General features: G+C 43.0%; 1 protein-coding gene across 1 annotated transcript; it reads left to right on the forward strand.

Annotated features, from left to right (window-relative positions):
* The first annotated feature begins 5,389 nt into the window (after positions 1 to 5,389).
* On the forward strand, positions 5,390 to 13,038 carry DEGS1 (delta 4-desaturase, sphingolipid 1). Its single transcript, XM_075749345.1, has 3 exons — positions 5,390 to 5,957; positions 6,953 to 7,695; positions 10,092 to 13,038. The coding sequence occupies exons 1-3, from the start codon at positions 5,876 to 5,878 to the stop codon at positions 10,236 to 10,238; spliced, it is 972 nt and encodes a 323-aa protein (XP_075605460.1). The 5' UTR covers positions 5,390 to 5,875; the 3' UTR covers positions 10,239 to 13,038.
* The last annotated feature ends 2,137 nt before the right edge of the window (positions 13,039 to 15,175 follow it).

Here is a 15,175-nt window from a genome sequence, read left to right on the forward strand (position 1 = left end):
ATTAGCTCATATCAGAAGTACCATTGGAAATGCCAAATTTCTGGCAGGCGTTTAATTTTCAAATAAACTTGTTCGGTAGTTTGAGTCTTTAAAAAAAAAAAAAAAAGCATGTTTCTTAAGGAGAGTCTCGAAGAAGTGATAAAAGGTTATCTGGGGAAAGGTTCAACTGTTAAAGGAGCATTTGCTCTTACTGGTCTTCCATGGCTCAGAATATTTTACTGTTAAAGATCTCCTTAAGATATCTGCTGTTCAGTTTAAAAATACTGGCATATACTTTATCTTTTAAAGAAATAATAATTTTGAATCAAAGGGTCAGCATGATAGCTATAATTACTGTGTATCATTTGATACAAATTCATTTAATGGTTACTCATGATGACAAAGTCATATAACAGTCTAATTACCTGATATTTGTGGTTAAATGCTTCTAAACAAGTATAAACCTGTGAGTTGCATTTACTGAAAAAGTTTATTCATATATCTCTTAATATCTTTCACTTTAGTTTCTTTATTTCTAGAAGATGCAAACAATTTACTCCCCCCTTCACAATATAGAAATAGTTTCGGATTATTGGAGAGTACCATTTATTTATACGTTGGTGAGTCTCTAGCTGTGTGTAAACTGAGCTGGAAAGAACACTGGCCTATTGTTACATGAAACATCCTCTCTGAACAGTGCCAACTTGGAACCTTCAACTCAAGGAAGTATCACATGCTGCAAGTTTGCAGGTGCATCCTGACCTTTTGCATCCTACCGAGAACAGTAAAATTGAATGAGGCCCACCAAACCTCAGGGGCAGAGGGGATGGTTACATGCAAGCTCTGAGAAAGGCTATAACAAAGGTACACCACTACTTTGTTTTCACTTCCCAGGGAGGGAGACAGACATTGGGCTGGAATATACGCCAGTGGTATACACAGAATGTAGAAAACAGAGTAAAATACTAGTTGAGAGAAAATAGCTGGAACATTAACTTCTGACACAATATTGTCCCTTATTAAATAAAAAGGTGCATTTTGCAATACATGAACAAGCCGATAAATAGCCTGAAGTAAAACTAAATCACTTTTAACTATAAATTTATATGGAAATTTGCATGAGTTAGTATATCAATCTTAAAGTACAGTATTAGTAGTCATAGGTGAGTCTATAATCTGTGCGAGGGAGAACCTCAAACTAGTGAGACCGAGATGTAGTTTACAAAGTTATGTGAAAAATAATTTTATTTGCAGCCAGCTATCAGATTGTAGTGTTGAGCTTTAGTGCTTGTAGCAAGGGCTGAAACGGAACAGTTCAGGGCTGAAAGAAAAAGCGATAGTGCTTGTCTTTCATAGTTTCTTAAAACAGCTTCAAACTACTGAGGCTAGCTTTTCTTCTTTGTGAGCTTTTTTTTTTTTCTTTCCTAAAAACAGCAGCTTGCTTTGTAAACTGCTTTTTGTTTCATAGTAAGGTTGGGGATTTTTTACAAATTTGTGTATCTAGTGAAAATGGTATCAGAAGATACCGCAGTGGTACTTTTTTGAGGGAGAAGCTGTCTGCAAGCAGGTCTTGCTCCCCAAACTGAACAACTTGTATGTAAATGCAGTATGCGAGCACCTTCTAAACAAGGGCCAATGGATGTTATAGGTGGAAGCCCTGAAGGAAGAAAGACTACCTCCTCGACAAGATAAATTTCTCAGATTAAAGGACAGAAACAAATGTGAACTTCAATCCCTGACACTCTCTCAGCATAGCACATTAAATTAACCACAATAGTTCATAAATATTGTGAGGATGCCTTCACGTAATTTCTTCACATAAAAGGTAAGACTGTATTGAACAGAAACTTAGTTACTCTTATTGAAATGTAATTCCCACAGTTAATTGTGGAAAGCACTAAGATTGCCTAAGGAATTTTCAACATCGAGGGCCTCTTGAAAATAGGATGACATAGGATGTAGTTAAATGTGTCTCCAGACAGGAGAGGAATACCTGATTTCTTGGTGTTCCTGATTAAGAAGGTAACTGGCAAATTACAGTGATAGAGTATGATGTTATTCATCAGTAAATTCACTTTGGAGTATTTTATAGTAACATGTCTATGTGTTGGGTTTGCATGGCAAGGTTTTGGTAGCGGGGGGGCTACAGGGGTGGCTTCTGTGAGAAGCTGCTAGAAGCTTCCCCTGTGTCTGACAGAGCCAATGCCAGCCGGCTCCAAGATGGACCCGCTGCTGGCCAAGGCCGAGCCAATCAGCACCTCTGTGATAACATATTTAAGAAAGAGAAAAACAGTTAGAGAGAGCTTTTGCAGCCAGAGAGAGGAGTGAGGAGATGTAAGAAACTCTGCAGACACCAAGGTCAGTGCAGAAGGAGGGGGAGGAGGTGCTCCAGGCGCCGGAGCAGAGATCCCCCTGCAGCCCGTGGTGAAGACCATGGTGAAGCAGGCTGTCCCCCTGCAGCCCATGGAGGGAGGATGAGGGGGTGTAGAGATTCCACCTGCAGCCCATGGAGGACCCCACGCCAGAGCAGGTGGAGGCACCTGAAGGAGACTGTGGCCTGTGGGAAGCCGACGCTGGAGCAAGCTCCTGGCAGGACCTGTGGACCTGTGGAGAGAGGAGCCCAGGCCAGAGCAGGTTTGCTGGCAGGACTTGTGACCCCGTGGGGGTCCCACACTGGAGCAGTTTGCTCCTGAAGGTCTGCACCCTGTGGGAGAGACCCATGCTGGAGCAGTTCGTGAAGGACTGTAGCCCGTGGGAAGGACTCACATTGGAGAAGTTTGTGAAGGACTGTCTCCCATGAGAGGGACTCCATGCTGGAGCAGGGGAATGATGAGAGGAGTCCTCCCCCTGAGGATGAAGAAGTGGCAGAAACACCGTGTGATGAACTGACCGTAACCTCCATTCCCCGTCCCCCTGTGCCGCTGAGGGGGAAGTAGGTAGAAACCAGGAGTGAAGTTGAGCCCGGGAAGATGGGAGGGGTGGGGGGAGGTGTTTTAAGATTTGATTTTATTTCTCATTCCTCTACTCTGTTTTGCCTAGTAATAAATTAGATGAATTCCCTCTCTCAGTTCAGTCTGTTTTGCTCGTGACAATAATTACTGAATGATCTCTCCCTGTCCTTATCTCGACCCACAAGCTTTTCGTTGTGCTTTTTCTCCCCTGTCCAGTGAAGGAGGGGAGTGATGGAGCAGCTCTGGTGGGCACCTAGCCCTCAGTTGTGGGGGCCCCTATTAGTTGTGAACTATTCTGATACTTTCCAATTCCATTCCTGTACTACTTTGTACCATACCTGGACCAGCTCGCTTGTCCGCGTGCTCTCCGCTCGTGCCATTGTGCTTACTGGATCTCACTTTCCTGGTTGGATGGGGATGTGCTGCCAGCTTTGGTTTATGTGTAACTGAACACTAGGATTTTTGTCCTATCCTTGTGCCAGCTGAAGACTCCCTAGGTACTGGATCTCTGCTTTTGGAAGGGAAAATGTCAGGTACAAAAACTCTTAGCTTGCTAAGGACCAAATAAATCTGGATTTGTTATATGGTTAAACCAGAAAAACTAGGTGATTAAATAGGAAAAACACTGCACTCCAGGACACTTGGGCAACTAAAATTTCCAAAACTTTCCTATTTAATATTTTTCTGAGTTGTTTAAGCCTTGTTTGGCTGCTATGGAATGTTTCATTTATAAATCTGGGATCTTCTATTCAATTACTGAAACTAGTGACCATTTACAAACCTATATATGTTTGCAGTGCCATAAACCTGCCTCTGTGTATGGAACTCTTGATACTGTATCTCTCCTCCAATGTTCCTGTCAACAGCTGGAACCTTTCTTGCCAGCAGCTGGAACCTTTCTTGCCAGCAGCTGCCTTCATTCTTTTGGCAGGACCCTTCAAATGGATGAGGAGTTCTTTAGCACAGTGATGGATAGCAGTGCTAATATTTGAACTGTAGCAAGAAGGGAATGCTTCCAGAAACATTACGTGAAATGTTTAGAGTGCAGTTGAGCGAAACACTTGTGATCCTGGCAATTTCGCAGTCAGCTTCTGCAGTGGTAACCCCAAACCACTTCCTGGTTCATTGTGAAGCGGTCCCTGAGCAAAAAGTAAAACTGAACATTCCTTGCAAGGACAAAATGCCTTGGTGAAATCTAAGCATCTGTTTTACCTTCTATGCTGCACTAGTCCTCACAAAGTCTCCAAAATTCAGATTGTGTGACTAAGGAGGGAAAAGCTGTAAATAAACTTTTCTATCTCTCCTCTACTTGCTCCCTTTTTTACTTCTAATTTTTTTACTTCTAATTCACATGTGCAGATTAAAAATGCATGCAAACAAAAATATTCATGAAGCTGTTACATTTTATAGATCCTGTGCTTTGTCCATTACTTTAGATTGTAAACATTTTCGAGTAGGGATTGTATTTCCCCTATGTTTGCACAGTTGCACATGGGGCTTTTAGCAGCTAGTACATATTAGCCTTTTTTATTCGTTATTATTAACAAATTTTAAGTGATGCATCATAAACCTTGAGATATTCATATTACATTAATAGAAAAGGTATAATTTACTTTGTGATAAGTTCATCTGTTGTTTTTATCACTATTATTTAGAGTGGATTTATGGACAACTAAAATTCCAAGTAAGTAGCCATTCAACTTCTACATAAAGTAATCTTTGTAACTGAACTGTCAGCAGTCAATATTATATGAGAAATAGATGCAGGGAGAGATTAAATGGAGTTTAGTTCTTATGGAGGAGTTTGTCCAAGAAGTTCTTAAAGTATCTTACCACAAAAAGTGAAGAAAATGGAGCCCTTGGCAGAGGCGTTTTGATATGTAGTTAAGTATCTTTAGGCAGCTTGCAGAAATTTAGATCTTGGACAAATGATAGCTAGTCCTTACAACCACACATCTCTTACCTTTGGAAAAGAGCGCTTTTTGAAAAGCCGCTAATAGGATGCTGTTTCTGCTTCAGCTTTCAAGAAAGCGACTCGGATGACACTGCCCGGCCACCTGCGGTGGCTTCTGGTCAGGTAGTCCCCACAACCGAGAGGGGCAGAAATCTCGCAGACAGCTACACTTGCATAAACACGATTAAAGGCGGCAGGGAGCACGGCAGGGGAGGCGGGGTGCCTGAGCACCAACCTGGTGAGGGTTCGCCCGTCCCGCCTCTGGGAGGCCCGCTCGTCCTCGCTGACACGGTGAATGACGGAGGGCGCCGCGGCTCCGGGGGGACGGGGGCAGGGACAGCGCTACAAGCCGAGGATTTTCTCTCCCTCCTTAAAATATGAGTTACGCACGCGACGTTATTAAGGGCACCCAGAGCGCGGGCAGCGACACGGCGGGTTTGAGAGGCTCGCTGCCTCCCCGCGCTCTGCTCTCCTCAGGCGGCAGCGCGTCACGGCCCCTCGGGACTCCCCTGCGGCCGCCAAGGGCAGTCAGTCCCGCCGCCTCCAGCGGGATGGCCGGGGGACGGCCTGCGGGACCTGCCCCTTGAAGAAGGGGGGACACACGACTTTCCTCCGGCGGAAGCGGGGGCTGAGGGGCGGCCCCTGCCTTCCCGGCCGCCACCCCCGGACAGCACCGCGGCTCCGCCCGGCGGAGGTGTCAGGGGCCGAGTGCAGCCGCCAGCCGATCCCTCAGGCGACAGCTTCGCCGGGCGCCTCGCCCCGCCCCGCCCGGCCAGGCCCGCGCCGGCGGGCAGGGGGCGAGACGCGGCAGCGGCGGCTGATCCTTCAGCACCGACAGCGGAAGTAGCCAATGGGAAGAGAGGACGGGGGTGGTGGGCGGGATTTGTAACGTGCGGTGCCGAGGAGCGCTGTGAGCCGGTCGTTGCGGAGCTGAGCCGACCGGGTGAACGGACGGAGGGGCTGGGCGGTCGGGGAGCGCCGCGCTGCCGGGATGGGTAACACCGTTGCCAGAGAGGATTTCGAGTGGGTCTACACGGACCAGCCTCACGCCGACCGCCGCAAGGAGATCCTGGGTGAGAAGGAGGGGTGGCGGCGGTGCCGCCGCTCCTTATCGCCGGCTGCGTGGCGGGGGGGACGACGGGAGACACACACGACCCCACAAAATGGCTGCCAGCCGCCCGCGCTGGGGGGGCCCGTCCCTCGCTGGCAGCTGTTGGAGGCTCCTGGCAAGAGGGGGGCGGCTGGCGTGCGGCCGGGGCCGAAGTCGGCCTGGGCTCGGCGTGAAGGGAGCGGCGCTGGCCGCGTACGTGGAGGCGGGAGCCGCCGCCTTGGCGGCGCTGGCGGGGGAGGGGAAGGGAAGAAGCCGGGGGTGGGGGGCGGCTCGCCGCCTGTGGGGGCACAGCCCGAGCCCCGAGGCGTGGGACGGGCGGCCCGAGCTTCCATTTTGAGCTGCGAAGCGAGCGCTGTGCTGCAGCGGAGCGGCGGGAGGCAGCCGGGGTGCGTCTCGCCGCCAGCGGTGCGGGCGGTTACCGCTCCCTGTGGGGGCTAGGGGCCGCTCTCCACCCGCCGCCGGAGCTGCCCGCTTCCGCAGAGCTCTTCGTGTGGGTAGGAAACAAGCTGAGTAATTGATAAGGTGTCTGCTGGTCGTTAAAAAAACATAGTGTTTCGTGCGTAGAGGTTATCGCGGCACCCAATAACGATGGTGAATAACCGCATTTTTAAAGAAAGACGCCCAAATCGGACCCGAGCTTACTGGAGCCGTTTGGAATTACTGGTGGGTTGTCAGTTCAGAGCTATTTCCTTCCTGGGTAGGCTGGAGGCGTTACTGGTTCTTGCCATATATGTCTACTTGCTGAGCAAAAGAAAAAATGCTAGAATGACTTAATTCTAAAGGATTCACGATAGCAATAAATGTCGCAAGTGAAAAAGTCGTGCGTTTTCATTAGCTTTGCAGGCAAATCTTAATTGGAAGGAAGAAATTATTATAATCTGATTTTGTAATTGGGATAGTTGGCTGTGAGTAGTGCTTCTAAATAATTCCTTTTTTGTTTAATTCTTTCCCATCTAGCTAAACATCCAGAGATAAAAGCGTTGATGAAGCCAGACTATAACTTGATCTGGGTGGTTGTGCTGATGGTTCTTGCGCAGTTGACTGCATTTTACCTAGTTAAAGACTTGGACTGGAAATGGGTAATCTTCTGGGCATACGTTTTTGGAAGCTGTATTAGCCACTCCATGACTCTGGCTATTCATGAGATCTCTCACAATAGTGCCTTTGGTAACAGCAGAGCAATGTGGAATCGATGGTTTGGAATATTTGCCAACCTCCCTCTTGGTCTCCCATATTCCATATCCTTCAAGAGATACCACATGGATCATCATCGTTATTTAGGAGGTGACGGAATTGATGTGGATATTCCTACCAACTTTGAAGGCTGGTTTTTCTGCACCCGCTTTAGGAAGTTCATATGGATTGTTCTTCAGCCTTTTTTCTATGCAATTAGACCTCTCTGCATCAATCCCAAACCCATTACTCGACTTGAAATAATCAATTTGTTGGCTCAGCTTTCCTTTGATGCCGTGATATATTATTTATGGGGAGTCAAATCCACTTTTTACATGCTTGCTGGTTCAGTACTTGGACTTGGGCTGCACCCAATTTCAGGACACTTCATAGCTGAACATTACATGTTTTTAAAAGGGCATGAGACGTATTCCTACTATGGGCCACTTAATTTGCTCACTTTTAATGTTGGTTATCACAATGAACATCATGACTTCCCCAATATTCCTGGCAAGAGCCTTCCACTGGTAAGTTTACCTCCAATGTTATTACTTTTCCTTAAAATAAGCCCTAATTTAACTTGAAAATTAGGTAGAAGACTGATAGAGAAAGGGAAGTTGGGGGGGGGGGGGGGGAGGCAAACAAAAAATTCCAGAAAAAAACCTGAAAACAATTTCTAAGTTAAGTGATGAAGGGGGTAATTACTTACCATTTTAGTGGTATCCTGAACAAGCTACCAGTGTGCTGGCTGCTCAAGCATCTTCCATAAATCATAGAATCATGGAATGGTTTGGGTTGGAAGGGACCTCAAAGACCATCTAGTTTCAACCTCCCTGCTATGGGCAGGGACACCCTCTATTAGACCAGGTTGTCCAAAGCCCCATCCAACCTGGCCTTGAACACTTTCAGGGAGGGGGCATCCACAGCTTCTCAGGGCAACCTGTTCCAGTGCCTTACCACCCTCATAGTGAAGAATTTTTTTCTAATACCTAATCTAAATCTACCCTCCTTCAGCTTAAAAGGAAAGGGGAGGAATGCATGTCTTAGGCTTTGCACTAACTTTAGTTTTCTGTAATTAGAACCAGCCTTCTGCTTGCTTCACTTTGTAAGTATGCAGAAAACTATTTAAGAAGTTGGAAATAAATTCAGAGATTTGTTGGCTCTGTCCTTGAAATCTTAAGGACAGTACTGTAATGCATGCTTATCCTTCAGCCTTTTTTATTGCTGACATTCTCTGGCAGGGAAAAGAGAGGGTTTGAGGTACTGCTAATGTATGTTTGTACTGTTGGCAAATGTTTAATGGCTTTCCAGTTTGGAGCAGCCCAGTTTCCTCTAGTGAGAACCTTTGAACCCTAAGTAAGTATCAGCTGTACATTGACAGACTTAAGGCTTCAAAGTGAACTTAGACCTGTCACATCTGTGTGAGTACCAGATGTGAATTTGCAAACTAGTTTCTCCCTACTTCAATATTTGCTGGTTTCTCTTAAGCAGGAGCTTAATTCTTACTGTATATGTGTTTCCCAGTTGGAGCATGGTAACACAGGCTTCCAGGGTTACACCTAAAACTCATCGTCAGTGAAAAGTGTTTTTCATCAGGTACTAAGTTTGCAATTTGACAGCAGCTGTGGTGTTGGTCTTGTAGCTTTGTTATTCCATTTGGTAAAAGTAAGACCTTGTAAGCTTGTGCCTTTGGAGCCTAAACTTGTAATTTCTGTTGTCAGTGGTGGAATTGCCGATGAAATAACTACTCCAGTACTACTTTAGCAGGGCAGTTACATTCTGTAATTGGTTTGTTGAGACTTTGTTTCTGTTAGTTTTGAAAAAGATGATTTATTTATTTATTCGTAAATTTAATCTTTCAAATACAGCTAAAGCTGCTTTAACTCGCCTGTGACACCCAGATCTGTGCTGGTGAACCAGCATTTCACTTCTTGCACCAGTACTTCAGCTGTAAATATAGAACATTTTTTTTCCAAGTATTTAATTGCAGAGGTAAATACCCAGCTGTGCCTCAGCACTCCTAATCTACAGCTCTGATAAGAGAACAAAGCTGCCTTTTAGAGCAGTGGAGTTAATTTGATTGGACTGGACTCTGCTGTGCTGTGTGCTACAGATCACTGAAGTACTCAACACTTGATTCCAGCTGGGGTACCAGTCAGCTGACAATAATTAATGTTGAATAAAAATACACTGGCTAGATGTGCTATTCTATAGGTGTGATGATGGATCAAAAATGATCTTCAGCTCCAAACCAGGCATGCAAATGTGTTGAGTTTGTTGCTTATACAGAATAATGTCTTCTGTCTAAAGCTATAGAATTTAGTGAAAAATCAGTTTTGTTCAGGTTTTTAAGGCTTTATGTGATTGGCCTTAAATATCAGTAAGGATCTCTAACTGAAACTCCAGCTCTTAGTTTAAAAAAGTGGTCTAGTCAACCTGTACATCTGAGAATAAAGTCTTAGGAAGCAGTTTATCTTCATTCTTTAATGTTCTTTCTTATGAGTGTTGAGGTTTGAAACTTAGAAATAGCTGTGTTACACATCTCTTCCTAGAACTTAAACCATCTCTTTTTAGTGATCCTCATATACCTATGAGTCACCACTGAACTTGGTCACCTACTTCCACTAACAACCAAACTCTTGGCTTTCGTGAGCCTCATCATGCTGTAGGTACCACAGTGAATGGACTTGAGGGTGTGTGTGTGTTCTGGTTAGCTTCAACGTAAGTTTCACATGAAGTTTACTTAACCGGGGAGTTTCCTTCAAGAAACTTTCACATTATGGCACTAGTAGCCTTTCCTTTAGAATCTAACATCTAAAATGAAACTTCTAGTGCTCTGCATTAAGTTACAGGTTGAAAATTGTAAAGTTGTCACAATTGGTGCTAATATAAATAGTAAATAAACCTTGTGTCTCCTCTTTAGGTGAAGAAAATAGCAGCTGAATACTATGACAACCTGCCACAATATAACTCTTGGATTAAAGTACTGTATGACTTTGTGATGGATGACACAATCAGCCCGTATTCACGCATGAAAAGGCAATTAAAGGGTGAAGTGAAGCAAGATTAAACTTCTGGCGGCAAAAAAACCCAATTTGAAATATCTGCTTGCTTTAAAGTGGCTGGTATAAGGTCTCTTGCTAAAGATGTTCACCAGTGTCCTGAATTAAGATCTACAGCAACATAGCAATGCATCCTAAAGAATTTTGTAGCAGACTCCTACCAGCTCTAACATTCCTCGCAGTCCTCAGATTCATTGGTTTAATGTGTATATGTTTGCCTAAGTATCAGTGTTATATGCATAATGCTAAATCACTTTGTTACAGATTTTACTTTGGCAGGTGTTAAATCTATAGCGTATCTGTCTGACTCTTAAAATATTAAAAGTTCTCAATGTAGTACACAGCCCACAATGCGCTACTTAGATGACTGTAGTGTTAATGCTGTACTTGTTAATTCTAAACTAACATGATTTGTTAACTTAAACCTTCTCTTGAACCTGATTCCTAACTTATGGGTGGAAGAACTAAATTTGCACAGAAATGTTAAGTCTGCTTTTGTTTAAATATGTAACATGTCATTTGAAGCAATGCTTTAAAGTTCTGCCTTTTCTACTGAAAGTACCTTAAAGGAGCAATCTATCAGAATGAAACTGGCATCTTCAAGATAGCTTGTGTGACTTCCTAGTAAAAAGGGTGGGGAATTCAAGGGTATTGCCAACTTGGTGGGTCCACACCTACTGCCTACGTTGCTTGTGTTAGCATATAGCTGGGCAGCTACCATCTCGAATCCTATCGTGTAAGCCACTAGGTAACCTAATGTAATTGATTAGGATTTTTGTATTGGAAAAATCTTAACTACAGTTTGGGATTTTTCTGATCTGCAAAGAAAAATGATTAGGCTTGTTTGGTTCTGCTGTTATTCCATGGTTTGAAATACTCAATCTATAAATACTTATTTGGAAATTTGGCTTGTATGGAAAATGGAATAAATTGAAGCAGATACTGTTCTGGCAAACAAGGCTACCTTCAAACACTGACAACTCTACCTATTAAGCAATCTAGTCATTTGTGTACGCAGAAAGGTGTTGCTAAATGATGTTGATTTTTTTTTTTTCCCTAAACCTACAGTACCCTACATAAACACTTGCCTTTTTTACATATTAAAATGTGGTGAGAGTGCAGGTAGTGATATCAAATTTCCTGCTTAAGAAGTTTTTAAATTAGGAACAGAGAATGGATAGACTTGCTGAACACTGAAGAATCTCTTCATACCTCAGTACAGTATATTTGCCTTGTATCATGTAATGCATTGAGCTGTCAAAGATGGCTATAAATCACCTTTAAATCTCAAATGGTGATCCTATGGTATGTTCTTCACTTCTCTGAAAGATGGAATCTGATGAAGGTGGAAGTCTTAGCTGCTGTCCATGCTGGCCTGCTGTAAGTAACTTTTTTAGATGCTTTCAACTCCTGCATTTTGGGTGGGGTTTTTTGGAAGAAGCTGAGTGCCTGACAAGAATGTGTTGGTACCTCTTAACCCTTGCTTGATTGTGGTCCTGTTTTTAATGTGTGTTGTTTAAGTGTGGGCCCTATCTGTGGTCAAGCGCAGGAAGTGTTTCAATCACTTCCAAAGTGACTTCATTATGATGCCAATAACATGCTAGCTAGCCAGCATATTGCTCAGGGTAGAGTGTAATGTCAAAATATATCCAGTATTTTTAAATGTAATTCAATTAAAAAGCAAATGTAATTAAAAAGCAAAGATTAAAGTAATACTGGGTGAATTTTTGACTGGTCCCCTTATGCTGAAGGACTTAAGCTTTAGAGAAATTTCGTATTCTTAAAGCAGATGCAAGACCTGTTCTACTGAGTGGTGGTATAGATGAACTGTAAAGAATCGCTGCTTTGCCTTTCTACTTGGAAGAAAACTGACTTTGGCTGAAAGACTTGAATAGGCTTAAGTTGCAAACCAGTTTCTTTTTAAGCCACTTCCGCATGACTGCTCAATTTAAGAAGCAAAAGGTGTGGAATTAAATCTCTTTTGGTGTTGATGGCTTACCATAGCTGGATGAAGGATGGAAAGGGTCTCTCAAGTTTTACAGCTAAAAGCTAAAGTTAAGAAATTCAGTTATCCTAGATGAACACTTAGGATAACCAGAGTTCAGAGTCAAAATTTTATGCTTAGGCTTAGTTACCTACTTCATGGAATCACTGATGTTCCCAATAGGTAGTGTAACTGTGAATTCCTGCTTTTAAATGGGACTGAAGTTGCCATCTCTTGTTTAAAATAGCAAATGTTGCTTTAAGGTGTTCTGACTGTGATCTTTCTTTCCACCTCTGATTATAAACATCTGATTTTTCACTTTAAGAGCTGCAGAGAAGTGGGGAATTCTGAGGGAGATAATCTACGCTTGACACAATCTTTTTGAAACATCTGCTACTGGCTACCTATTGCAGAACACTTACTGACTTAACCAGACACCAGACCATGGTTTAGATCCAGCCTTCTTGGTAACTATCATTCTTAGGCATTCTTAATACACAAGAGGCCTTGACATCTAACTTCAGTACTAGGGATTTTGTCAGAAGCATATCATCTGAGAGTTAACCTATATTGCAGCATAGTTTCATCCATAAAAGTTAAAAGCATTTCTGAACCACTGGTAAGATGAATTAAGACGAACTGGACTGCTTGTGTTTGATATTCTAAATTAGTAACTAGTGTTCTCCAGTCATAATGTGTTTAGTCCAAAGGCATGGCACAGAAATAAGAAATGTTAATTTTTTTAAATGCATATGATCCATCTAGTTACTATTTAAGGAGTTAAATAATTTTCATTAATGCTATTAAAATACATTTGGCAGAAACAGGTTAGTATAATTTTTGAAATATTTTATCTGAAAAGTTGGAGGGAGCTTTGACTAACTAGTAAAGAACAAATTAAACAGGAAGACTCTGAATCTTGAGTTAACCTAATTATATATTTTTAAATAAATTACTCAGATGTAAGGACCTAACTTTGTCCTTTCTGTGTGCTTGTTAGCATTTGTTCCTTTCTGTGCAACTAAAACATCTTACTAGTTGGTCAGCTTGGCAAACCTCTCCTATGTGAAAACAGGCAGGAGTTTTAACTGTCAAAAGACAGCTTGGCTTTGGCTCAGCTGTGTTAAACACATCATCCAAGTATTTTAGCTGCAGTGAGATTGTGCAGAGCCCTGCATCCCCTCCAAGGCTTTTAGAGTAACTTAAGAGTTTTCAGAATAAACTGCCCTGTATGGCTTTTAACACACACACACCCACACATCCACCCCAAATTATTTGAAGTTGCTTAAGTGGAGTAAGTAATGCATCCTGGAATCTGATCATACTAGGCATGAGTTTTCCCACAGGACAGGCGTGGGTATATTCCTCTTTCAAAACAACTCTTGCCTCTGGCATTCTTGTTTTGCTGTTGAACCTGTCTTGCTCTACAACAGTGGCCAATTACCACGTGTTAAGTGGGCACATTTTTCTGGCTACAGAGCTCTCTGCTCACAGATCCAGGGCAAGGCTTCCTTCCTGGAACCAGAGGTCAATTGAAAAGTAGTTAAGACTTTCAGTTCTGGGTCTCAAAACTCCTCTGGTTAAGTCTTTAAATGTAGCCAGTCAGCATATAATGCATACTTAATATCTACAGATATTGAGAAATGGATCTATTTTAGGTAAGCAGACATGGTCAGGTAATGAGCTCAGTGGTTTACCTTACCTCCTTGGCACTTACTCTTTTATCAGATGAAATACCATGCCACAGTAGAACTTAGCTATTCATTTCTTATTTAATGCTGAGGTTCAACAACCAATAATGTCAATGCTATAGATTGCAGGCTGCCATACTAATCCTGTTGACAAACAGGAGAAAAGCTGCTTTCAAGTAGCAATCAGCAGCTTTTGGAAAGTGTACTCCTCTAATTTGAAAGAGTCTCAAAGTTTTAAGGCAAACCAATTTCTACTGTTCTAGCTTGCACCCTGCAAAGCACAGGAGCTGCTTCTGGGTCTGCCATGACTGATTCTGCAAGGTCCTAGAAAAACAATCTGACAAATAGGTGTGTCTAACTCATGTAGATAGGCCTTTAGTATAGCAACCTGCAACTCTATCTACACAATTATCTCTTCTCTATCAAATCCTCTATTTCACAATCAACCCTGCAGTGGTATACAAGACTTTAGTGAGGACTAAAATGTTGAAAATGTTTCCTATTGAGCCAAGAATGAAGATAGCATTTTTTTTCTGCTGCCAGTTCCCTGCACTGCCTCTGCCCCCTATCCATGCCTAAATTAGCATCTAATATGCTCTGGGAGAGAATCATTCTGATGTAGATATATGGCTAGCCTCAGGAAAAGGGAGAGAAGAATGGCATGATGAACAATTTCTTGATCTAGTCACAACAGAAACAACCTCCTCTAGGCCTGTCTGCTAGAAGGGGTGGTAGCTGCATATGCAGAACAAAGTAGTGGTCTGTATGGCAGGAGAAGGCTTGTTCCTTAAAGCAATTCCCACTTTCTGTGTACAAGGGATCTTGTGTTTTTTATCTTATCAGGTTGGTTTTTAGTGAGAAGTACTATAGCCTAAGCGGAATTTCCCACAAGAAAAAAGTAGCAGTGTGGGTGCAGCACTTGTGTGAACAGTCAAGCAAGAGTTCTGTTGCCTGCCCTTGTCTGCTCCTTCGCACACGTGTAGCCCACACAAGGTTAGCAAACAGGACCTGGACACTTGACTGATCTGGCTTTTTCTGTCTTTCAACTTCAGATTTTCTTGTAAGTTCAAACCCTGCTGCACCCTACTTCCACTATCACAAGTTAAGAATGATCAGATGCCTGGTATATTAAACATGTTTTGTCTTAAAACTCTTGGCAAGACTATATTGTTGTTAATACTTGAATAGTAATACTGTTATTACTACTGCTTAATATTACTACCATTTCCTCCTTAGTCTTGCCTTGCAAGTCCTACATTGCTTTCTTGTT

The sequence above is a fragment of the Balearica regulorum genome, chromosome 3 (assembly GCF_011004875.1).
Source record: "Balearica regulorum gibbericeps isolate bBalReg1 chromosome 3, bBalReg1.pri, whole genome shotgun sequence".
NCBI lineage: Eukaryota > Metazoa > Chordata > Aves > Gruiformes > Gruidae > Balearica > Balearica regulorum.